Here is a 27,084-nt window from a genome sequence, read left to right as displayed (position 1 = left end):
TTGATATTGCATTGAGGGTGTGGGTAACCCTTAAGAATAACATTAATTAAAAGTGCACTCAGTATTTTTCGCTAATTAAAAAGTTTTAAACAGAAAAATGCAAAGTACTCAGAAATGTTAGTCATTTAAATTATGTACACTCACATGAGATGGAAGACTCCAGTTATAGCAGTGGCATAAAAAATGTACATGCCTGATATGTGAAATTGGAATAGTAGGATATTAATTATAGACATGTTATTGGGTTTTGAACAGGAGTGAATGACCGATAATTGTGAAAATCTACTTGTAAAAATGCAGTTACAGATATCAGTAATTGATATCAAGAATGGGTATTTCCACAATTAATTACATAATTTTCTTCAAGAACGTCAATAATAAAAAAATTTACTAGTGCAAATGTATTTACTGATATCAAGAATTAGACTTTTCACTAGTATGAGTTTTAATCCCTGATAATTATAATTGCGTTCGGGCACATTTCACAGTGCAACAGTACGTTAAAAACAATATTGCATGGTTAGTAGTTTTTATGTAGAGTGTGCCTACACCAGGCATAACAGGGTTTCCTAATCAGACGCGACACAAACAATTTCCATGCCACGACTGTGACTTGACTGATTGCACTGCGGCACGCAACATTATCACATTCAGTGTGGAAAGACAAATTGCTTGTCGCTGGAATCTTACCATGTCTGGTTAGAACATAGTGTAATTTTTTTTTTTTTTCTAGGATCATACTGAGAATGGCCATAGTGACAGAGAGAATGAAAACAAGACACAGAAAGGTGAAACTGTGCAGATTGGATCCCCATTGCATCCCGTCTCAGTCAGACGGAAGGGCTCATATAAGATTTCCATTGATCCAGACTTTGAAGAATCAACAGAGTGCCCTACACCCACAGAACAAGAAGACCAACCATTATCCAATCCTGAGGACTCAAAAGAGCTCATTCCAGAGAGCCAATCAGAAACCACAAGTGTAGAAGACCACCAAAACAATGGCAGCCAGTCCATTCCTGTCCCAGCCCCTCGAAATTCTCGAAGTTCACTATACCCACCTCTCCCAAAACCTCGCACAGTCCATAACGTGGTACCACAAGCTTCAAACACTCCTGAAGACCAAGACCAGAACCCAGAAGAGAAGAATGGTCATCATGAACTTACTCCAGACCCCAAACCCAGACATTCTTTGCGCAAACTTCAACTGAGCAAAGACGAAAAGTCCGACTTGCTCAACCTGAGCTTCAGCCAGGACTCCGATCCTGAAACTCCTGCCTCATCCTCTGCTGCCTCCACTTCCTCTTCCTCCAAGCAGCATGAAGGAGGTGAGGAGGAAGGTTACTGGAGCGGAGGTACTGCGGCAGGGAAGAGATTGTGGAAACCAAGGAACCGCCATTGTGTGAGGAGGAAGAGTGAGCCGCCGACCTCTTTTCAATCACAGCACAGAAAGATCCGGTCCAAGTTCTCCCCCTGGAACCTATCCTCACCACGCATACAACAGCGGTTCAGTGTGCTCCGATTTGGACCTTCAGGTTGGACACCCAAAATTTGAAATCACTTTTGTTGCTCAATCGTATAATTAGAAGCACCTTCTAGCCTTTCGACTAAACTGCTCTAGATAAGTCTAATTTTGCTGTGAATTCCTTTTTCAGGACAAGCTCAACCAGACCATTACGTGTCAGAAGATGACAATGAAGATGTTGATGATGATGAAGAAGAGGACGAAGAGGATCTTGAGGCAGAAGATCATTTTCTGGATTGTAAAGTGAGATTGTGTTCAAACTAGTCTCACAGAGCTTTTTACTTTACTTCTTACTAGTCCACATTGTGCCTTATTCTGGCCATGAAATGCCCATTTTTACAGGTTAGGGCTTGGGCCACATCCACACAAATATGTTTTGTTTGAAAACGCATAGATTTTGCCACATTTACGCCTGTCATCCACGCTGAAACAAGGTTTTCCTCACCGAAAACGAAGACTTTCAAAAACACTCTCTGGTATCGCATACTTTAGAAAACGATGACGTTGGGAAACTTTTCAAACGAAAACTAATTAGTGTGGACGTGGCCTTAGGTTAGAATTTCCAAGTGTCTAAGTTCCTAAATTCTGTCCATACCATATGTTTCAAGAAGATAACTCTGCAAACAAAGAAGAATACAACAACTCTGAAAATCAAAGATTCGATGCTATGAACCTTCCTAACATTGGCAAATCCAGCCACTAGTTCTTAATCGTAACAGCCTACCTCGTAAACAAAACTTTGTTTCTTGGCGTGTTCTTAAAATAAATGCACCCTGACTCCCAAAAGTAGTGTAAAGCCAGCCAATCGGATTCAGTTGGATTTCACCAGCCTTTGCTATTTCTGTTTGCTTTAAACATCAGATGGTCTATAAACATTTGTTGGGCGTGCCATCAGCGCTTTTCCAACATCGGGCTAAACGGATCTGAGCACAGTGATTAATGGTTCCTGTGGCATTTCCACTTGAGCAAGGTTTGGTGTGGTAAGATTCTCAGCACAGTTAGCTATCTGTATTCAGAACAGAGATCCACTGTGGAAAAACAAACCGTAGCCATGTCAATGAACGGCATGTTTCTGCAATGAGAACCGTTCGGCCTGATGGTGGAAAAGCACCTGAAGTTCAAACTATCCTCCATCTTTAGCACATACTGGCTCTTTTGTCACTCTCTGTTGCAGAAACTCTTTGATTTTATTAACCCTCGCAGCCATAGCTGGCCCAGGCTTGTGTTTTATTATCTTGTACAAAAGAGGCACTTACGATAAAGTCCTCAAGGAAATTGTTGACCGTAGGTGTGGTTCATGTGTTCAGGGTGGCCATTTTGAGATCTCCGAGGCTGAGAAAAGAAACCTGATGAAGATGAGAACCCTGGAGCGGAAAGCCAGGACGAGCGAAATCCAGCGTTTCCACAAGGCTCAGGTGAACATCAAACACTTTATATTCTAAGGCCACAAAACAATTCCATACTGCGTATTAACGGAGTAATTCACTCATGATGGTAATAAATGTACCGGTATGTGCAGCTATAAAACTTACTAACAGTTGCTGGACATGTTTGCTCAAGATCTGTTTTTGTTGAAAATCAGATCTTAATATCATTCATTTTTATTTTCTTCATGCTGTCCTGGTTCTGATGGACACAGTCGATTCAGAGGAGGCTGGATGAAATAGAGGTGAACTTCAAAGATCTGGAGGACAAAGGAGTGGTGCTGGAGAGAGCTTTGAGAGGAGAAGCTGGTATGATGATCTCATCCATCAACAGACAAAACACATACATTTTAAATGGTTTATATATGATGAAATATATATTATATATGAAACTTTGTCATATTATAGACCAGTCAGAATATACCCAGACTGTATATGCATTCATTTGTCTCGCTGACTGAATGTGTGCATTTTCATCTGGATGATAATATTTTCTCCTCTGCAATATTTTGCTCAAATATTTCCTGTTGGATGCTAGAATGATTTTTAATTATTTTTACAAATTAACTATTATAGGGGCCTGGGTAGCTCAGCGAGTATTGACGCTGACTACCACCCCTGGAGTCGTGAGTTCGAATCCAGGGTGTGCTGAGTGACTCCAGCCAGGTCTCCTGAGCAACCAAATTGGCCCGGTTGCTAGGGAGGGTAGAGTCACATGGGGTAACCTCCTCGTGGTCGCAATTAAGTGGTTCTCGCTCTCAATGGGGCACGTGGTAAGTTGTGCGTGGATCGCGGAGAGTAGTATGAGCCTCCACATGCTGTGAGTCTCCGCGGTGTCATGCACAGCAATGATGGTTGACGGTCTCAGAAGCGGAGGCAACTGAGACCTGTCCTCTGCCACCCAAATTGAGGTGAGTAACTGAGCCACCACGAGGATCTAGTAAGTATTGGGAATTGGGCATTCCAAAATTGGGGAGAAAAGGGGATAAAATAAAATTTAAAAAATATTATTTTACACATTATTTTAAAGAGCACCTATTATGATTTTTAAACGTGCCTAATTTTGTTTTAAAGGTCTCATGCAATAGATTTACATGCATCCAAGGACAACAAACTCATAATTTGAATTGCAGCATTACCTTTTTTTCCCAGTGTCAAAAACGACTCGTTCAATGATCCGTTCTAAAGGATTCATTCTAAACTCCTCCTTTCAGAGAGCCTACTCTGCTTTGATTGGTCAGATGTTCCAGTCTGTTGTGATTGGTCTACCGCTTAGTGTAGTGTTTGAGGGCAGGTCAAAGCTGTTCGCGAGCAGCCAGTGCAGACCAGAGGCGGGTTTTTGGTTACCAAATTACATAGGTTAGTACAGGAAGTCTGTCTGGAATTACTAACGACTTGTTTCAGGTGTTCAGAATCGGTTCTTTCTTTTGGGAGTCAATAACTCCATTGGTCGTGAAACTCTGCAGACTTTTTTACATTCACAATCAGCTATATAACGCACTACATGAAAGGTAATATTTGAAAAACCATAATAGGTGCTCTTTAATGAAAACTCAAAACAGAAAACGTTAAAGGGATATTTCACCAAAAAATTAAAATTCTCGCATCATTTACTCACCCTCATGCCATCCCAGATGTGTGTGACTTTCTTTCTTTGCAGAACACAAAGATTTTTTTAAGAATATCTCAGCTCTGTTGGTCTAAACAATGCAAGTGAGTGTGACCAGAACTTTGATGCTCTAAAAAGCACATAAATGCAGCATAAAAGTTATCCGTACGACTCCAGTGGTTTAATCCATATCTTCAGAAGCGATATGATAGGTGTGTGTGTGAGAAACAGATAATTATTTAAGTCCTTTCCTACCATAAATCTCTACTTTTACTTTCAAATTGTGAAAGAATGTGAAAGTGGAGATTTAAAGTTAAAAAAAGGACTTAAATATTGATCTGTTTCTCACCCACACCTATCATATCGCTTCAGAAGACATGGATTAAACCATTTATGGAGTCTTATGGATTACTTTTATGCTGCTTTTATGTGCTTTTTAGAGCGACAAAGTTCTTGTTACCATTCACTTGCATTGTTTGGACCTACAGAGCTGAGATATTATTCTAAAAATCTTTGTTTGTGTTCTGCAAAGTAAGAAAGTCACACACATCTGGGATGACATGAGGGTGAGTAAATGATGTGAGAATTTTCATTTTTTGGGTGAACTAACCCTTTATTTATATATATTGACAAGGCTGTCGGTAGAGTTTGGAACTGGCACAAGGGTGTGGTTACTCTTCTGTTAACTGGCCAAGCGAACACAGTTATCATCTCAAAATTGGCCAGAGAGCAGCCGATCAATATCAGCCTATTACCATTGTACAGACCACTCAGACTGTACACACCATAATGTAAATGCTTATAAAACCTGTTAAGCAATAAATGACATACCTGGAGTGATACATGAAGAAGATTATTCTTATGTTTGACAAAGCTATTGTTACTTCATGTGTGGATATATGTGTTTTAGTTTCAGATGACTGTGAAACGATCGATCAGTGGATTGATCTGGTCCAGGAGAAGAACACTTTGCTTTCTGAGGAGTCGGATCTCATGGTGGCGTAAGTCTCAACACTGTCCATTTTTCTTAAAGCTCAGGGAATTGAATGGATAGCTCACCAAAAAATGACAATTATGCCAGCATTTACTAACCCTCATGTTGTTCTAAACCCATATGACTTTCTGTGAAACACAAAAGTAGATGTTAGGCAGAATGTTCGGTCTCAGTCACCATTCACCTCAATTGTATGGACAAATGATGCAATGAATGTGAATTATGACTGAGGCTAACATACTGCCTAACATCTCATATGATCCACAGAAGAAAAAGTCATATGGGTTTGGAACAGCACAAGGGTGAGTAAATAATTACAGAATTGAAATTTTTGAGTGAACCATCCCTTTAAAAATGGTTAGTAGTAGAGCTTAATGAATGCACATTTTGGTTACTTAAGACACCAAGCCTATGATTCACATTTTAAGGAATTCAGAAAGAGCTGTTATTGCACAGAGTGCATAATTTTGTGCAATATTTTTACATTTGTTAAGAAAAACGTGCAAGCCTGTCTGAAATCCAGCTCGCAGTCTTGTTGCCCCTGGCAACCTCTCTTCTGGATGTCTTTTGATGAGCACTAATGCTTCAGATGAATGCTTAGAGTGGCCTTGTTTATTTAACTCAATGCTTTGCATGTCTTTAGCATAGATTTACTCTGTGCACAATTGGCTCCTCTATGTTAAACTAAATTACAGGCTATGTGAACGGCAGTATAATACGTTTGTGTGATTATGGTTTTGTGTGTTTAAAGGTCTCGACAGATGGAACTGGAAGACAAACAGAGCATGTTAGAGATGGAGCTACGGCGATACATGGAGATGGATGGTGCGACATTAAAACTAATTCATAAAACTGAAATTAGTCCACTTGTATTTACGTTTGTAAATAATTCTGTATAGTGTTGCTTTTTATTATATCATTTTTGAAGTATTTTGTGTTGTGTTATGTATTTTAAGCATTTTGTATTTTATTGTGTTTATTATAGTTAAATCCAGTTCAAATGTTTCATATGAATTTGATAAGGAACTTTGATAAATATTTATTATTTAAATATATTTATTTATTGAAAGACACTTTACGTCAGTGCAAAAGAAAAATTTTAAAATACATTTTCTTTAGTAATATTAATAATGAATGAATATCAATGTAATATTAAAATGTATTGTTAAATTAAAATTATGATTACAATTATTTTTATTATAATAACATACTATTACAATTATTATAAAATAGTTAAATTATGATTACAATATTAATAAACATTTTGGAAGGCCAAAATTCTCTAATTGAAATCGTTATGTATTGAATGATTTTTTTTTTTATGTAATGAAATCGTAAAAAAAAAAAAGAAAACATAAAATTAATCATGAAATCACTAAATAAATTAATAAATGTCCCTTTTGCGTTCATTTTAGGTTTTTCATGTTTCGCGTCCTTTCATTTTTTCAGGGTTACAGAAAGAGGACGCCTTACTTTAAAAGGCGATGCTAACTGTCATTTAGTGACGTCCCGATAACCGTAATCCTGAAAATGAAAAGACACAAAGCTCATGCTTGAATGAAAAATCGACCCAAATATAAGGCTAAAATGAAAATGGACGCAAACTGTGTATTAAATACAAGGGACATTTACTGATTTATTTAATTATTAATTTAATGATTTTATAGGGGTTTTATTATTTCATTATATATTTAATGATCTCATTATATATTTAATGTTTTATTAGACAAAAAACTGTAAAAACGTCTGCACCAAACACTGAAAAGCTTATCTATCCACGTTGCTTCGATGCGTAGGCTCCGGGGAAGTCCAAGGAAAGAAAAATCTTACATACAATGTTCATACAATGTCCAACAATCCCCCCAAAAAAATGTTGGACTCTTAATAGATATCCTGGAAGATTGTTCCTATTGTGTGCAAGCTTTTTAATTATTTAAATATTTAAATAATGTTTATTATTTATTTAATTCTGAGTCATTTATCCCTCCATACACCACTAACGGAACCAAATGGAATTGCTAAAATAATAACACTTCACCTGTCTTCCATTGGTCAGGCAAACGGGTAGTTCCGCCCCAAATTCACGCCATTGGTCGAGCCAGTGTGGCTTTGTCGGGCTGGTCAGGATGCTCAAGTAAACAGAGCAGTGTTTTGTTAGCACCATGGTGTTTACATTTTTGGGGGAAATCAACCTATGTATGGCTTAATTAGTTGTCTTTTAACATTGCAAAAATTACATACAGCACTGTTTAATACTAATGTAATTAATATTACTATTACATTATAATTAAATTATATTTTAATATTAAATTACTAATTATAGTTAATTAGTATTCAGTCAGTATTCATTTCTAAATGTTTGAGTGAATGTGCATTCATGCACTTTCTATGTTCTTATATGTAAATGTAAATGTCTTGTGTGTTTGTAGACTCCGAGAAATCCCCTGAGCTGAGAGCACATGAGGAGCAGATCCTGCAGGAGATGCTGGACGTGGTGGATATGAGAGATTCACTTGTGGCTTTCCTGGAGGAGAAGAGACTGAAGGAACTCGATGAAGAAATGCTGGGGAATGCAATGCTGGAATCCAAGAGACATTCCACTGCAACATCACAGGTGCACTTGGCCTAAGAGACCATAAACACACACACATGCTTCCCAAAGCATCGTATTTGAGTATAAACACACTTAACTAGATCTTAACGATATACAGATTGCATTAGCCTATATAAACATGAAAACTTGCATGCACAAATGCATATATTGCACACCTTTGTGCGAAGACTCTGTACCTTGAAAACCAAAGACGTATCCTTGGAGTTAAAGCTGCAACCTCACGATTTGCAGGCAGAACCTTTTGAGAATTCTGGTGCCAGCCACGACGGTTTCACTCCTATAGAAATCTGCGTTAAACAGATACCGAATTCTGACTGAATTCTGAAGACTGTACCGAATGTTCTGGAACTACACAAGCGTCGCAGCATTCACTCCCTGGACAGTGTCGCACAAAACCAACTTGAAATCAAATACACGTACTTTGACGCTGAAACAGCTGCAGCACGTTGGACTTCACATGACACTTGACTTTTGCGATTATCTTACTTTTATAAGAGTTGTCTTTCAAGGTCATAGATGTTTCAGATATCTAAATGTCCATGCGATTGTTATTAAAAGATATTATATGGAAAAGTATATCATATTTGAAAGAAATAGTGAAACCTTATGCCAGTATCATATCTTCAACAGCACTTGCATTGTAAAATTAGAAATATATTATAGCTTTGCAACGTTTAGGTATTCAATATCAAAATGAGCTTTTGTGCAATGTACTATGTATTTTTTCCATGTAAGTAATTGTATTTTGTTATAACTATTATTATTATCAAGATTTAGCCATTATTATTCATTGTTTTGATATTTTTTGCATGATTATGGTTTTGATTCTCAGGTGAACATCTGCCTATTTGGAATTACATATAATTGCATATCATTATTTAAAAGTATTTTTACATAATACTTGAATCCATTTTAGGGAGGCACAAAGGAAGTGCGCTGAAATCTAACAAGGCCTCTACGTGTCTGGGATTTTAGTGACACAGTTAGCAAATTTCCTTTGCTGTACACATATGAAATTCCCACATAGAGTTAGAACTTGAGAACACTGGTACTTTTGCTGTGTTTGATAAAGTCAGATCTTTGCAGAACTGAGAATAATTTGTGCCATATCTGTTTGTCTGAGGAAATTTGTGGTACTTTAGTATTTTGGGAACAGTGGTGTAATTTTGCTGTTTGCTTTTTGTCACTAGTTGTGTTTCTTTCTTTAAATATTTTAAGTACACACACAAGTAGTTTTTCTTTTCATATGGGGACACACATTCACTGAATACGCTAATAAAATATATTTAACACTTTATGTTTCTCTGCTCTGTTGAGTTTCAGTGCTGTCTGAGCTTTTAGCGCTAAAAATGATGCATTCATGAATGTGCAATGGACGTCAAGATTTTCACTGAAAAATGTCTTTTAATCACTGGTTGTTTTTCACCAAAACCAATCGAATTTCACCACCAAACACTCTTACATATTTGGGTATTTAGAGACCCGAAAATTTTTTGAGACAATATTTTGAAATATTTTCAAGACGACTTGAAAATAATAGAATTAAATATCTTGTTATATATTTTGATGTTTTATTTTTCATATATCAAAGAGATAATGTGACAAATCTAGAACAGGATTCATTACTTTCACACTGAAATTTCATGAGATGCAACTGCCTGTCAAACACACATTGAGCTACATATAACACATAAGATACTCATAAACTACACATAACACATAAGATACTCATTAGCTACACATAACACATAAGATACTCATAAGCTACATATAACACATAAGATACTCATAAGCTACACATAACACATAAGATACTCATAAGCTACATATAACACAAGATATTATGAGCTACATATAACACATAAGATACTCTTAAGCTACATATAACACAAGATACTCATAAGCTACATATAACACATAAGATACTCATAAGCTACATATAACACATAAGATACTCATAAACTACACATAACACATAAGATACTCATAAGCTACACATAACACATAAGATACTCATAAGCTACATATAACACATAAGATACTCTTAAGCTACATATAACACAAGATACTCATAAGCTACATATAACACATAAGATACTCATAAACTACACATAACACATAAGATACTCATAAACTACATATAACACAAGATACTCATAAGCTACATATAACACAAGATACTCATAAGCTACACATAAGATACACATAAGCTGCACATAACACATAACATACTCATAATCTACACATAACACAAGATACTCATAAGCTACATATAACACACAAGATACTCATAAGATACATATAACACAAGATACTCATAAACTACATATAACACAAGATACTCATAAACTACATATAACACATAAGATACTCATAATCTACACAAAACACATAAGATACTCATAAACTACATATAACACATAAAATACACAACACATAAGATACTCATAAGCTACATATAACAAGATACTCATAAGCTACATATAACACATAAGATACACATAAGCCGCACATAACACATAACATACTCATAATCTACACATAACACAAGATACTCATAAGCTACATATAACATAAGATACTCATAAACTACACATAACACATAAGATACTCATAAGCTACACATAACACATAAGATACTCATAAGCTACACATAAGATACACATAAGCTACATATAACACATAACATACTCATAAACTACACATAACACATAAGATACTCATAAGCTACACATAACACATAAGATACTCATAATCTACACAAAACACATAAGATACTCATAAGCTACATATAACACATAAGATACACAACACATAAGATAGTCATAAGCTACATATAACACATAAGGTACTCATAAGCTACACATAACACATAAGATACTCATAAGCTACACATAAGATACACATAAGCTGCACATAACACATAACATACTCATAATCTACACATAACACAAGATACTCATAAGCTACATATAACACAAGATACTCATAAGCTACATATAACACAAGATACTCATAAACTACATATAACACAAGATACTCATAAACTACATATAACACATAAGATACTCATAATCTACACAAAACACATAAGATACTCATAAGCTACATATAACAAGATACTCATAAGCTACATATAACACATAAGATACACATAAGCCGCACATAACACATAAAATACTCATAATCTACACATAACACAAGATACTCATAAGCTACATATAACACAAGATACTCATAAGCTACATATAACACAAGATACTCATAAACTACATATAACACAAGATACTCATAAACTACATATAACACAAGATACTCATAAACTACATATAACACATAAGATACTCATAATCTACACAAAACACATAAGATACTCATAAGCTACATATAACACATAAGATACACAACACATAAGATACTCATAAGCTACATATAACACAAGATACTCATAAGCTACACATAAGATACTCATAAGCTACATATAACACATAAGATACTCATAAGCTACACATAAGATACATATAAGCTGCACATATGTATTTTTCAGGCACGTTTTGAGTATAAACAGATGCACAACTTACATAATTTCAGTAGTACACCCAAATGACAATAATCATATACTGTACATGTGTTGTACTTGCTATAGTTTACTTTCATGTTTCTTCATCAAATAGCAATGTCAAATGTAAATCAAGTCAATCACTGACACATCAGCGCCACCTTGAGTAAGAAATAGTGTGTATAATATGTATGTGTACATGCATATGGGATACAGATAATTCAGCATTGTTAAAAATTCATTGGTGCGCAGAAAATTAGCGTGATTTTTTTTTTTTTTTGTGCGTGTGTGTGTGTGTGTGTGTGTGTGTGTGTGTGTGTGTGTGTGTGTGTACACTACATAAAAGAGAGATTTAGTAATACTAAAGAGGTGTGGCTACAACTCCAAAAAATGGATGAGGTACAGGCTGTAATAATATACAGTGTTACTTTAAATTATATGATCCTTAAGTATTTTATTTGATATTTACTTTATATATTTTGTATTTAATTTTGTTTTTTGTTTAAGTAGGCTATTTATTAAAATACAGTTTATGTCAGAGCAAAAAATAAACAAAACATAAATAAAAATAATAATATTAATAATAAATGAATATCAATGTTTTATTAAAATTATTACATTTTAATTATTAATTAAAAAAATTATAATAAAGTATTATTATTAAAAAATATTAAGAATATGATTACAGTATTAATAGAAGTAATTTCTGCACCATTATGGAGGGCCAAAATACTCTAAATTAAATCATTATATAAATTAAAAAAGAAAATCATTAAATTAATCATTAAATCACTAAATAAGTTCGTAAATGTTCCTTGTATTTCATTTTAGCACTATTTTGTGTCTATTGTCATTTTGCCTTTATCTTTGGACTGATTTTTCATTTAAGCACAAGCTTTGTGTCCTTTCATTTTCAGGGTTACAGAAAGAGGACGTCTTATTTTAAAAGGTGACGCTCACTGTCGTTGAGTAACGTCCCGATAACCGTTATCCTGAAAATAAATATGAAAAGACACAAAGCTCGTGCTTGAATGAGAAAAATCGACCCAAAGATATGAAAATGGATGCAAACTAGTAGGTTTTTTTTGCAAAGGACATTTATTGGGATATTTATTTAGTGATTTAATTATTTTATAGGGTTTTCTAGGATCTCATTATGTATTTAATGATTTATTTTTAATATTTCGTACCTTGAAAAGGCTGATAGCCGAAACGTTGGTAAATAAATGAGCCTGTATTTTGAGTTGTGCAGGTATATATATTTGTTTTCCTTATTTAAATATTTAAACATTTATTTAATTTTGAGTAATTTAAAGGGGCATTTTTCTACAATTAGCTGATTTATTTTGGATCTGCAAGTGTTGTGGTTTTAGAGGTGCATCTCACAACTAGAGGACATCCTACATTCGTTTTACAAGGTTCAACAGGACACTTGGCAAACAAGGATCTTGTCAAGCTTTAAATTTGATTGTCGATGGGTTTGAAAAAACACGAGGGTGTTCATTTTTAGGACTTCTCATACAGTGCATAACAAGGATCCAAAGACTGAAGTCTGAAATCAACACATTATCTCATTCTCAGACTTCTCTTTCAGCAGATCTCAAATCAGTTGAACTTGAGCGATTGATGGCAACAGCATCAGGTCCACTGATCTCAGATCAGTTTGTTTAAAGACGCTGCAGGTTTAGCCATTCGGATCCTTTTGATGGGTCTCTTACAGGGTCACAGAGGGTTAAGTGGGATGGAGATTATTCTAGATAAGTAAAGACACTGAATTACACTCGGGTCAGATCTTCTGAGCCGACGTAGAAACCTCTAATTATATGCCATCATACATCACGACACATCTGCAATCAAGAGCTCTACAGCTGCACAGTTGATGCTCACTTGATGAGTATTTGCCTGCTCACATAATCATGCCCTGATATTTTGCTATTCTTTCGCAATTCCAATTGTGCGATTTTGATGATGACACTAATTATAGACCTGAAATGTTATGCGGACAGATGTGATTGATAACTGTTATTTGTCAGGTGATTTTCCGCTTCCACTGAAGCACTCAAATGGGTCGTGTTCAGTCTGTAATCAGTTACTGAACACACTGAACTGATATGTTATAGTGCTAATTGACCTACTCTTTGGAAACAGATATCTTGGTAACATTTCACTTTAAGCATGTATATTTTAATGTATTTGCATTTACGTTTAGTGTAATGTGTTATTATTATGTGTTATATATGGCTATTTCATCAACTTTGGGCACGTTTAGCACTGTGGACTTCTAAAAAGTAAATTCTCGTAAAAACATTTTTCTCACTTTGAATATTATTATTTTTTAATAACAATGTCCAACAGTGTATGTCCATGCATCATAGGAGATTTATGTCATTTTTGTCATTTTTTTCTGAAAGTCATTACACAACAGTGTTTAATAGATTTCTGTGGTGGAAATGACGGTGATGGAAATCAAATTTGTAGGTTTTTGAAATAAAATGGCTGACTCCTGTGTCTTGCTGAGGCTAATTTCATAGCTAAAATTTTATGTATCCTGAATACACACAGTTACTTTTTTTATCAAAATATTTTTGCATAATTTGGCAAAATTACAGGGTAATTGGAAATGACACCGAATTAAAATCTTAAAGTGATATTTACTTAGAATTTTTCTTTGATTTCTTCTTACATCACTTGTACACAAGTACACTAAATAAATATATATATATATATAATGTCCACATTTTTTTTAAAGTTGAACGAAACAATTTTCACACAACAAATATTGAAATGCTTTGTTTATTTCACTCTTTATTTAGAGAATCATAGTTTTAAACATTTCATAATTTGTATTTTCAAAGTGTAATATTAAAATTCTGGGTCTGGGCTAAAACAATAAAATCTATGCATAAAATGAATTTCAAAAGTACCAAAAATAAATAATGATGGTCTGGTAAAAAGTCAGTTTCAATGTGACCTCCCAATAACTTAAAGAATAAAATTTGAAATCTATTAGTTTTAATAAATATGAACCCCTGGTACATACAAGCTTCATGTTTTTTTTTTTTTTGTTTTTTGTTTATTATTTGAAGAAAATGTAAAAATCAAATATCATAATTTTCTGAAATAATTGTAACCACAGTTGTAATACATTATAGTACCTTTTCAAATATACCTCTATAAAATGTGTAACATTTAAAAAATATAAAATATTTAATTTTTTTATGGAATACATTATACTTATTAAAGTTATAACTACAAATGGATAAATATTGTAACTATTATTTATATATAAATATAAAAATGTATTTAATATAAAGAAAATATATAAAATTATCTTTCACCCAACCTATCAGTGTTACATAATAAATGCACTCATCATGACATCATTGTTTTTTTACAGGGTGAGGATGCTTTCTAAGCCTTCAGGTCCAGTGACATCAGTGTCAGATTGTAAGTGGCTTTAGTGTAGAGCTTATTTTTTACTGTTTAACAGAAGCACAATAGAGGTTTGTCAGAGATGATCAGCTTTGATTTTGCTTAAAAGAATTGCTTTAAGTACTATACATTAAACAAGAGCTCAAAATGTAAGCCATAAGACAGTCTCATAATTACATTAATGAAGAGACATTTTTAGGCCTGCTGTGGTGGCAGCACATTTAGGGGATGTTTCGGATAGGCAGAATGACTGATGAGCTAGCAAGTGAGATTTACAGCAACAACGACTGAACTACTGCCTAAGGAGGATAGGAAAGAATCCAGACACTGCGTTCATTAAGAAATAGATTTCGAGTTTGTTTTATAACACACTGCTATAAAATAAGACTCATGCAGCTGAATATTAAAGAAGGGTTAAATATTAATAACTACAGTCTTGACCAGCACAAAATAGGTATCGAAGCTGTACTCTACAATGCATGCAGGCATTATGACCAAATCTGAACAAGCGCTTTGAAATTTGCAGACAAATCAGAAGTGTTCTGTTTTGATCATTTATATAATACATTTGAACTGTACATATTATTGTAATCGGTAAAAACATCAAACTGATCAAATAGCCATTGACCAGGAAAATAACAAATGGCACTCTGACCCCTGATCTATGTCATAACAAAAACTGAAATATTTCATTCATTCTTCTGTTAAAACTTGTGTATTATTTGAGCTTTTTAAGCTGTTTAAATCATCGTTTTACAGTTGTTTTTGGGTTTACAGTGTTACATCATCATGGCAACGAAGTTGTAAAATTGGATATAACTTTGCACAGAAAAGGTAAGCGATTTGCATATTGTTTACATCTTATGGCTATGATTTTGAAACAGTCAGTAATGTTCATATTTCACATATTCATTTAGTCTGTACAGGGTGTGACATATTTGTTAAGAGTGATTCACATCCTATGTGAGACCCTCTTACATGGAAACGAGTTCCATGTCTCCTCATCCGAATTCCCATTTACGCAAGTCAGCCTCCCTGAAATAGAACTATCTAGAGATCTTCATGTCCGGTTATCTGCCTTGCATCCTTCTCCCTCCATGGCAACACGGTACACAGACTGTTTTAATGAGAGTACTGTCTCATACAGGTTCCTCTGCCTCCCAGGATACATAAGACAACATCTTGAGAGTAAGACAGACTTCCACTTGTGTTCCTGGAATTAAAACGCCTCGCCGCTGCCTAGAGTTTTTGACCAGCAATGCCGTCATATTTTATTAAGCAACACAGAGCACTCGTCAATAAAAGACATCAACACAAAGGTAAGTCATGCTAATGAGACTTCTAACTTACAGCATTTCCTTCTGTTTATGCATAATCATACAATCTACACTACTTTTGATCGAATAGGTTTCTTTTGGTATTTAAAGCTTTTTGGTTTATACGCTTGTGCTTAAATGCTTTTTTGTTTTAGTTTTTTTCTCTAAATGGATTAACTGGAGTGGATAGGGAAGGGAAAACAGCCAAGAAGTGTCCAGCACACATGGGAACTCTTTTAGTACTGTTTGAGAAATGGTGGCTACTTTGAAAAAGCTTTTTATTTGTTTAACATTTTTATTCTCTGCATAATTGCCACACTTCAATTTTGAGATCTGGAATTTGCGCAAGCCTATTAAAAAAGGACGTTTCGCACTGTGCATCAGATTGTGTGATTATCCAATGTGGCTCAACAGGTTGAATGTAATAATCTCACCCTTGAACTTGAGTTAAACTGCAAAATACGGGAGTAGAGAACTCTGATGCGACTAATCAAAAGCATCTGAGGTTTTTTTAGATCTTTCTAGTTTTCACTGTACAAACCCTCAAGACTTTTCCATGTCTATATATTGAATGCATGTTAAAAGATACAATGAGCATTTCCTAAAGCTTTCAGTAATCTTATAAGCTCACTCTAATGACACAGTCAAGTACATGAACTGTCTCAATACTCTTCCTTCGGTCAATCGTTTCCATGCAGAAATCATGGTTGTCGCCTGTAAAAAAAAAAACCTTTGCTACATACTGTAAACATGGCAGAACTGTTGATAGTGTAGGCAGGCTTTTTAAATCCAATACAAGTATTACCACAGAAAATGTATTTCGACTCGTCCCTCCTTTTCTTTAAGAAAAGCAAAAATCTGGGTTCCAGTGAGATACTTACAATGGAAGTCAATGCAACCTAAAACCCTAAAAAGACCTTTACAGCTCTGTTAATACATGAGTTTTAATGGAAGAATTAATGTTAGTGCTTGTATAAAATTATAAGCTGCACATTTCTGTCTTTTAACCCTCTAAAAATTGGCCCCATTCACTTCCATTGAAAGCTCCTAACTGTAACCTTAATTTTTGCTTTTTAGCAAAGGGAAGATATATATATATATATATATATATATATATTTATAATCAACATTATGCCACAAATGCTGTCGATTCAGCTTAACTTCTGTTGAACCCAGAACATTCCTTTAAAGCTCTTAACCATTAATGCTATCATTTTACACATCTCTGTAATATCTTGTGAATACTTTTATGGAAATAAATGGGTTGTGTAACCAAGGGTTTTAAGGCTCATTATCAAAAAGTGTTAATCCATTGACCCTCAATCAAGACATCTGGAGAATAGTTAGTGAAAGTCACTAAAATGAGCTGAAATGGCTTGCTAAGGAAAGCATAAGTGTTACTTCTGCTTACTGAAAACTTCAGACCAATTTCACTGTGAATACGATTTTTTTAATTTATTTTTTTCAGCTGAAAGTCAGTCTGCGCTTACTGGAATTGGAATCTGGAAGTGTTGCTGAACGTATGGGCAAGTGTGAGCTACAGTTTCTGGGTGAAATTTCCACAGGGTGGCGCCAAAAGCGAGTTGTTTTTAGTTAATTATTAGTAAATTATGTTATACTGTCAACAGAAATGCATATTTTATTAAGCATACACCACCCTAAGCCAAACCCCAACCCTAAATCTTATTGTCAGTGGAGTAAAAATGTAATCTTAGAGGGAAAAGCAACCTTTGAATCGCACTCATCTTGCGCGAAATTTTCTGGCTTCCGTAGGACCAGAAATCGTGTCTCTGAGGCTGCTTACGCAACAGGATATCAATAACGCCACAGGAAAAGACAAACACATTTGAATTGAAAATCGAAAATGTCTTATGGGAGACGGCAATTGTCAGTATCCCGGCAGAATTGGGTCAGTGTCAGGGTACTGAAACATTTGGTAGCATGTTGCACATTTTTTAAACTTCAGTATGCAACTTATTCTGCATCGCTTGTGCTACGGACATGAATGATACATCCAAATTGTATGGCTTTTTAAGGAGGGGTGTGCTATTACTTTTCTAAGCGACATAAAAAACACATTTTGCCAAAAAAAAAAAAAAAAAAAAATTCAATAGACTTATCCAATAGAGCCATATCTAGGGACCAGAATACCTTAGAGACTTTGGGGTGAGTACTTTTGACTTGGGCCAGTAAGTAACCACCTAACAATCCCCTAGCAACTGCATTGCAGTGCACTGAAAATCACTCAGTACACCTTACTATAGCTACAACACAGCATCGCCCTGGCAACCACCTACAACCTACTGTTGCATAGTGGTGGCAAGTTTTGCATTGATAATCACCACTTACATTTTCTTGAAATATAAAAAACATGCTCTCTCATATTTTAAGGGCTTCGTAAGCTCATTGACATGGATTTAAATGAAAAGTGCCTGGTGTTCATTATAAGAAACCTTGAGGATGTGTCTCGCCACCTACCCCTCCTTCCTCCTTGACAGCACATGTAATCTCCAACCTGTTAGTTATTTCTGCACCAGTCACCAAGCTTAATCTGTCCAGACTGCAGCGGGCTTTTGGCAGGAGAGTCAGAGCGGAGCCTTTGTTGTGCACTTGCCTCGAGGTAAGTCAAAGGACAGGACACTGACCCGAGTAAAGAGGAATGCTGTCGCATTCACAGGAGACCAAGACTGCTGCTATAGAACAGGTTGCGCTTTACATTTACAGTGTTCATGTTACTTAGCTATTACAATGTAGCTGCATATTAATTACAATGTAATGAATGTGTATTTATTTTTATTGATCATAACTGCTATTGAATTGCATTTGTATGCATTAGCTACATGTAACATGGACATTGTAATATTAAGTGTTATTGATTTTAGCAGAATAGGATGTTTTGTTTTCATTTAATTGCTTGAATGTGTGCAACAAATGATACAAATCATCTGTAAGTATTTGGCAATTTAAATATTTGTTTTAAATCCTGTGGTCATTAACATGAGGGTGCATATGAAAGATTTTTCCATACCGACGATATTGCAACTATTGCAGTGCTTTCACAGGAATGTGTATCAGTGCATTTCGGACGCATGTCTTTATCCTTGAAATCTGCGCGCCGTACTCTCTCCTCGCATGTCATTCTCCGTCAATGCTGTCCTTGTTTGCGCTTCGATAGTTTCTGCAAGAGGCAAAAATCATGCTGGAGTTGTTACAGACCGGAAGGTAAGTTAAAAAAACTGGGTCTCTATAAAAATAACCACCCCTGCTTATACATGCATCGGAATGCATATTGTTAAGAAAGATGATGAATGCATCCAATTAGGCAGCATCACCTGTGAGGGTTTAAGTTGCACGCGGGATTTGTTTTTGGATGTATAAACCCTTTCAATGACACGATGCATAAGCGATAATCGTCACTTAAATGTATATATGGGACATCTTGCGTATAATGATCCGTGCTGAGTTGCATATTCATGTTTTCTCTGGTCTCGTGAGGACTCAGAGGGGTGAATATGAGTGGTTAGTTAATACAGACTCCTGTGCATTAAAGAGGCTGCAGAGGACTGACAAAGCAAGGCAAGTACAGAATGTTCCTCTTTTGTGAGCAAAGGGAAATTGCAAGTGGAATACAAAATGTGGGCATTGATTATTACGCAATGTTTGTTCTTGAAAAGGTGCTTTGTATTACATTTATTTGTATATTTGTATATAGCCTACTAATATAATTAGCCTAAATGTCATATGTGTAAAACCGTGTTGGGCGTGGTTCTTTTTTTATTTTATTTGTTTTTCTCTATAAAAACAAGTTTGGAATTATTCATTTTACATTTTAATATAAAATGTATAATGAAAGATAAATAAACAGCACAAGTAGTTTATTAGTTTCTAATATAAAATAATTACGTAAATCATTGTTTAAAATATGTATAGTTAAAGAATGAAATATTTTTATTACATTTCATTATATTTTAATTATAATATTTTTTTATATTTATAAAAAAATTGTTAATATTTAAGTTATATTTAAAGTGAAATGGAACAAATATGTAAAAATAAACATTAATCAAATTATTAATTATAATTAATAAAATGTTATGGCATCAATTATAAATATACTGACTATCAAAATATAATATTAATAAAATAATCATGTCTGTTAGTCTAATTATTTAAAACAAGATTATATTTTATTCAGATTTTAAGAATGCATCTCTAATTTAATATCAAATTATTTTGTAATTTGTTTTACAAGATATTATGCTTTGTTTTTTATGTTTTGTTTAATATTTTAGAAATATGTAATTTATTTTATTTAAAATAAAATAGAACAAATATGCACAAATACACATTGCTAAAAATTAATAAAATATAATCTGTTATTCTAATTCTTAATTAAAAGATTTTATTTTATTCTGAATTAAAGAATGCATCTCTAATGTAATATAAAATAATTCTTTAATTTTTATTGAAAAGATATTGTATGTTTTGTTTTATTTTATACATTTAGTTAATATTTTAGAAATATTTTTGATATTTAATTTAAAATAAAAAATAATACAATTATAAGTAATAATATATTATGCCATTTAATATTAAATAAAATAATAATGTTACTTTTTAATAAGAATTATGATTATACTTTATTCTAATCAGAATTTTTATGTATTTCTAATCTAAAAATGCATCCTTAATTATATTATGTTTTTAGTTGATTCTGAGAGGGCATTATTCATTATGATAATAAAGAGGATGACACAATCTTTAAGTTCAGACGAGGTCTGCCATTCTTTGGCATGAAGCCTGTGATCCTTTCATGCCTCTTAATCAGATGTTCTTTTTCTCTGTAGGTTACCTAATTTACCTATTAAGTCTATTATATAATATATTATATATAAGTCTATTAGTGGTAACTCTACCATTAGACTACAAAATACTCCAGTACATTCTATTGGACTTTTTCCCACCCCATTGTATCCAGTCACTGCAGTGACAAATTGGATATATCTTTGGCTATTGCATTTATAAAATGCAAGTGACCTCATAAACTTTGGTGGTAATCTCAAAAGATCAAATGTCTTTAACCCGTTATGTAAGTGGAATGAGAGCAAGATTTACTGTATGAACTTAACAGAACCGAAAGTACTACTAATCCCAGAGCAACATTTTTATGTTGGTAAACACAATTTTACAGCCATTTCTAGCATTCGAAGAACACCTTTTATGAAGGAACTTTGGAATAAACAGAAATTGACAGGGTGCATAATGGCCAATCACTCCAGATATCCTAGCAATTTCTGCTGTCTTTGTGCGCAGTTGATGGGTTTGATTCAAACATGTTACTTTTTTCAGTTTTCTGGGTGTATTTTGTTGAAGTTGATGACAAATACATTCAAGGCAGTTTGAATACAAACCTTAAAATGCTTCTGTCTGTTAAACCGAAGATCCTCTTTTTGAAAGTGTTTCAGTTAAAATAGAATCAGGTTTATTATGGATGTTGCTTTTGACGCATTTTAAAAGAAAACATTTGAAACCCAAACTCCAAGTATTAAGATGCACATGCCTTGGCTGTCTGTACATTGACCTGCCAACACATGATTAGCACTTTCTGACAACAACAGTCTTAAAGCCATGTAGGACAGCCAATGAAAAAAGCCATTCAGGATAGCCCATGGGAAAGACACAAACACCTAAACAGACAGTTAGAAGAAAGTACAGTTAGTCAAGAGTGAGCCGAGGTAGCCGATAATGGGTTTCAAAGGATGCAAAGGAGTTCTGATTTTTGATTTGGAATTTTGATTGGAATTATACACAAAAGCAGGCCTCATAGCTCCAGGAATATTAGGGATTGTTTTGGCTGGCAGTAAAGGTATATTCGCTTCAATGTTTCATTTTTTTTATTTTATTTTTTTCAAAACAGGCCATCGTGAATCACGGGTTATGTTTCTTTTTGCATCTGTTTTTTCTTCTCTAGAAATCCCTGTTGAAGCTCACGCTGAAATGGGCCGAAAGGAGGGTGAACATGATTGGAAAAAGAGCACGGATAACATCCAGGATGTGTTCGAATTCATGGAGGTGCTCGGATCGTAAGTACATGTCTTCTTCTGACATAATAAAATTATTAAATTCTAAAAACCGTTAATGGTTTATTTACATACAGTACATAGAGTACATAGTTATGTCAATAGGATACACTCTAGTTTTCAAAAGGGAATGTATTCTGACTTTCTGGAATACTGGATTCTGAATGGTCAATTATGCTGTCAAATATATTTTTAGATGAAAAAATTGGAAGAAAACCTTTAGTGGGCTATTAAGTTTATAATGCTTAGAATATTCCAGGTTCAATTCAAGTTAAGATGAATCGTCAGCATTTGTGGCATAATGTTGATTACAACAAAAACTTATTTCGATTCAACAATTGCAGTTACAGTGAGGCACTTACCATGGAAGTCAATGGGGCCAATCTAAAAATGTTCAAATACTCACTGTTTCAAAAGTATAGCTACAAACCATAAACATTATGTGTTAACATGATTTTAGGGTGATAAAATGGCTTACTAACCTTATCAGTGCAAAGTTATATCCAAAATTGCAACTTCATTGTAATGACGACATTACACCAATAAACCCTGTAATCAGATTAACATCATAAATCCCTGATTTTAGTACACTAGAATCAAGTTAGCATGTATAATGTTTACATCTTGTGGCTATACTTTTAAAACAGTGTGTATTTTAATGTTTATGCACTGGCCCCATTCACTTCCATTGTAAGTGCCTCACTATAACTGCAATTTTTATATTTTAAGTGTGTTTAGCGCCAAAGCATGCACTTTGGATTGACCCCTTAAACAGCCACTACACACATAACCCAGAGTGTGGCTTCTCTTTATTTCCAGATATTCCAGAGTTGTTGCTGTGTTTATATATTGTATGTGATTTCCCCACTGTACTCCCAGAAATGTTGAATTCTTTCTGCTGTGTTGACTTGTTGTTGGGCTCCATTCTATGTTTGTTATTCCGGTCTGTTCCACGCACATGCGCACTCTTCAAACACCCATCAGAACGGCGCTTACGCGTTTACATGGCCACATTAGGCCGCGTTCTCTAAGAGAAACCTAGGTGTGTTAAACCTCTTTCTCTTAATCCCTTAAGCAGCGTAAGGAAATCAGTGTTCTTGTTTACATGATGTTACAGCATGCCACTTTCTGCAAAAACCCTGGAATAAACCGCTTTCTTAAGTGCATGTAAATGTGGTCATTTACTCAACCTCATGTTGTTCCAAACCCATATGATTTCCTTCAAACGATGGACTATAGGGGATGTTTTAGAAAACGTTTTGTCATTATTTTTGCAATTTGTTTTGGTGACGCTTGATGCAGGAATTACACACTATAAAGAATCTCGAATGATTAATCTTTCAAACATTTCAAATGTGTAGGCCCAAATGCGCTGACAAGAGGTAGACCGATTTATCGTTTTACTGATTAATCGGTGCCAATAGTTACTTTTTGGAACTATCAGTTATCTGCAAAAATCTATGCCGATAGTTGGTGTTTTTTCATCATTTTGTATTTTCAAAATAAGAGTCCATGGTGTTTTTTGGGCTTGTTTATACATAAAAGTCCCATATTATGCATCAAATCATTTTTCTGGTTATTATTGGGATTTTGGTTGAAAAATAGACTCTTTTTCTGTGCCCGCCACAGTAATAAAAGTATACGAAAATGTATATACATTTTACATTCTACAAAACGATTTTAAAAGCTGGCCAGTTAATCGGTTATTGGTCTTTACCACCAACATAGTTATCGTATCGGCAAAATCCACTATCAGTCGACCTCTAGCATTGACCCATCTAAACTACTTAACCGGTCTCAGACTGTAAACCAGACACCAATCCTCTGGCCCTGTTGTCCTGGACATGTTGTGATCTCATTGCGAACACCGAAAGCTGACTAGACTATGAGCTCATCAATACATTGTCTTTGCTGTCTGTATGGCCTTCATTAAGCAGAATAATCTTTTGTTATGACTGCTGTCCATGAAGACAAAAACTATATGACATCAGCAAAAGGAGCCAGTCATTAGAGAACACACATTTATTTATTTGAGTCTTTGGTTTCTGTCCACATTTTACAGAAATTCACACTGAAATTGTGCCATTGACAAACAGCATGTCTGCATAACACTTACATTTATCACCTTGCACTATAACGGGAGGAAAGCTGTCAGATGAGAAGGGCTTATAATATATAAGACAAATATGTCAAACTGGAATATTGCTTTCATTTAAAGAGATTAAACTGTCTTCTTTTCTCCAAACCCATGTAACTGTGGGTAGTTGCTTGAACTACAGTACATATAAAATAATGTACAGACAGCTGGTCATAATGGCAAAGTAAGCTTTTCTGATGACCCAGAATTTTTTAACTTTACATCTATATCAGTTGAGTGACACATTCAAAGTCATAGTGTGAATACATAACCTGGTATTTCTAAATAGCAGGATTTTTAAAAAAATACAGCCATGTCATAATTATTCAACCCCTATTGCATGTAGCTGTTCCTTAAATATGTAAGGCTACACAAGTAAATGTTTTAAAACAAAATTATTAATCAATCTGCAATGGCACTTATTTAAGTTTAGTGTTGTTTGCAAAAATGTATTTCTATGCAAAAAAAATAATCTGTCTCAAAAGCTAATAGAGGAGATTATTTCATTACACAAGAAAGGTCATGGCTAAAAGTACATTTCCAAGGTACTTCAATTTCCAATAGACAAAGTTGGCAGCACCATTCATACATTTTTTAAATATGGTACAACAGCAACCTTCTTGAGGTGTGGAAGAAAGCAAAACTTCATCAAGGGAAATGTTGACTTGAATATTCAAGAAGTAATAATAAAGACCTGTGGAGTCCTGGAAGAAGGTTTTTTAGACGTATGACACTAAACTGAAAACGAGTTGTAGACCCATGGGTCAGCAGTACGTCTGGAGTAAGATGACAAGGTGATGACAAGAACGACACCATCCCCACAGTCAAGCATGGAGGTGGGTCAGTCCTGTTATGGGGATGTTTTGTGGCTGCAGGAAACGGCTATCCTGACTATGTGACTGACACCATGGATTCTTTCAGGTATCAGGCCATTTTGGCATGAAAAATGTGATGCCTTCAATGTGTAAATTGAAGCTCGGTGATCACTGGACTTTCCAGCAAGACAATAACACCAAGGATACATCCAAGCTGTCCAAAATCTGGTTCAGGGATAGGTCATGGAATGTCCTTAAATGGCCCTTTCAGTCCATCATTAAAATCCCATTGCAAACCTTTGTTGGGATTTCAAGGAAGCAGTGGCAGCACAGAAACCAAAGAATGTCAATGAGCTGGAAGCTTTTGCTCATGAGAAATGTGTAGAAATTCTAATAGAGAGGTGTCCGAAGCCTGAGAACACTTACCTGAAACATTTATTTGCTGTTATTAAGGATAAAGGATGCTCCACGAATGATTGACTTTGGGGGTTGAATATTTTTGACATGACATTTGTGGAGAGAATTAGTAATTTTTTATTACAAAATTTGTGTAAACTGAACTCTTTGTTCTCAAAATCACTCAAATGTGTTTTAAAAATGTGCAGTCTTTTGTAATAGTTGTCTATGAGGCCCCAAATTCTTCCAGGTGGTATAGCTGCCCATTCGTCTTGGCAAAATGCCTCCAGGTCATGCAAAGTCTTTGGTCATCTTGCATGAACCGCATGTTTGAGATCTCCCCAGAGTGGCTCGATGATATTAAGGTCAGGAGACTGTGATGGCCACTCCAGAACCTTCACCTTTTTCTGCTGTAACCACTGGAGGGTCAGCTTAGCCTTGTGCTTAGGGTCATTGTCGTGCTGGAAAGTCCAAGAGTGTCCCATGCACAGCTTTCGTGCAGAAGAATGCAAATTGTCTGCCAGTATTTTCTGATAACATGCTGCATTCATCTTGCCATCAATTTTCACAAGATTCCCCGTTCCTTTAGAGCTCACACACCCCCAAAACATCAGTGAGCCACCACCATGCTTCACAGTGGGGATGGTATTCTTTTCACTATAGGCCTTGTTGACCCCTCTCAAAACATAGCGCTTATGGTTGTGACCATAAAGCTCTATTTTGGTCTCATCACTCCAAATTACAGTGTGACAGAAGCTGTGAGGCATGTCAAGGTGTTGTCGGGCATATTGTAATCTGGCTTTTTTGTGGCATTGGCGCAGCAAAGGCTAATTTCTGGCAACTTGACCATGCAGCTCATTTTTGTTCAAGTATCGTCGTATTGTGCTCCTTGAAACAACCACATCGTCTTTTCCAGAGCAGCCTGTAATTCTCCTGAGGTTACCTGTGGGTTTTTCTTTGTATCCTGAACAATTCTTCTGGCAGTTGTGGCTGAAATCTTTCTTGGTCTAACTGACCTTGGCTTGGTTTCAAGAGATCCCTGAATTTTCCACTTCTTAATAAGTGATTGAACAGTACTGACTGGCATTTTCAAGGCTTTGGATATCTTTTTATATCCTTTTCCATCTTTATAAACTTCCATTACCTTGTTACGCAGGTCTTTTGACAGTTCTTTTCTGCTCCC

The 27,084-nt window shown here is 34.9% G+C and overlaps 2 protein-coding genes across 8 annotated transcripts in view; both read left to right on the top strand.

Moving 5' to 3' along the window:
* LOC127419975 (F-actin-monooxygenase mical1-like) overlaps positions 1-9,463 on the top strand; it is a 43,976-nt gene extending 34,513 nt beyond the window's left edge. For all 3 annotated transcript variants that reach the window (XM_051661848.1, XM_051661849.1, XM_051661847.1), the window contains exons 18-24: positions 734-1,535; positions 1,656-1,768; positions 2,833-2,940; positions 3,165-3,258; positions 5,469-5,559; positions 6,304-6,377; positions 7,982-9,463. In XM_051661848.1, the coding sequence (XP_051517808.1) occupies positions 734-1,535; positions 1,656-1,768; positions 2,833-2,940; positions 3,165-3,258; positions 5,469-5,559; positions 6,304-6,377; positions 7,982-8,181 (1,482 nt within the window). In that variant the 3' untranslated portion in view covers positions 8,182-9,463. The remainder of the gene's footprint in view (positions 1-733; positions 1,536-1,655; positions 1,769-2,832; positions 2,941-3,164; positions 3,259-5,468; positions 5,560-6,303; positions 6,378-7,981) is intronic.
* A 9,533-nt stretch (positions 9,464-18,996) lies between these two features.
* Positions 18,997-27,084, top strand: part of LOC127419994 (calcium/calmodulin-dependent protein kinase type 1D-like) — a 24,105-nt gene continuing 16,017 nt past the window's right edge. Inside the window, exons 1-2 of one of the 5 annotated variants that reach the window (XM_051661881.1) lie at positions 18,997-19,093; positions 22,445-22,556. In XM_051661881.1, coding sequence (XP_051517841.1) covers positions 22,471-22,556 — 86 coding nt within the window. In that variant the 5' untranslated portion in view covers positions 18,997-19,093; positions 22,445-22,470. The other 4 variants (XM_051661884.1, XM_051661880.1, XM_051661885.1 and 1 more) reach the window with 4 other exon arrangements.

The sequence above is a fragment of the Myxocyprinus asiaticus genome, chromosome 29, assembly GCF_019703515.2.
Source record: "Myxocyprinus asiaticus isolate MX2 ecotype Aquarium Trade chromosome 29, UBuf_Myxa_2, whole genome shotgun sequence".
In the NCBI taxonomy this organism is placed as follows: Eukaryota; Metazoa; Chordata; class Actinopteri; order Cypriniformes; family Catostomidae; genus Myxocyprinus; species Myxocyprinus asiaticus.
Note: the sequence above shows the minus strand (reverse complement) of the source record. Positions and strands in the feature narration are given on the sequence as shown.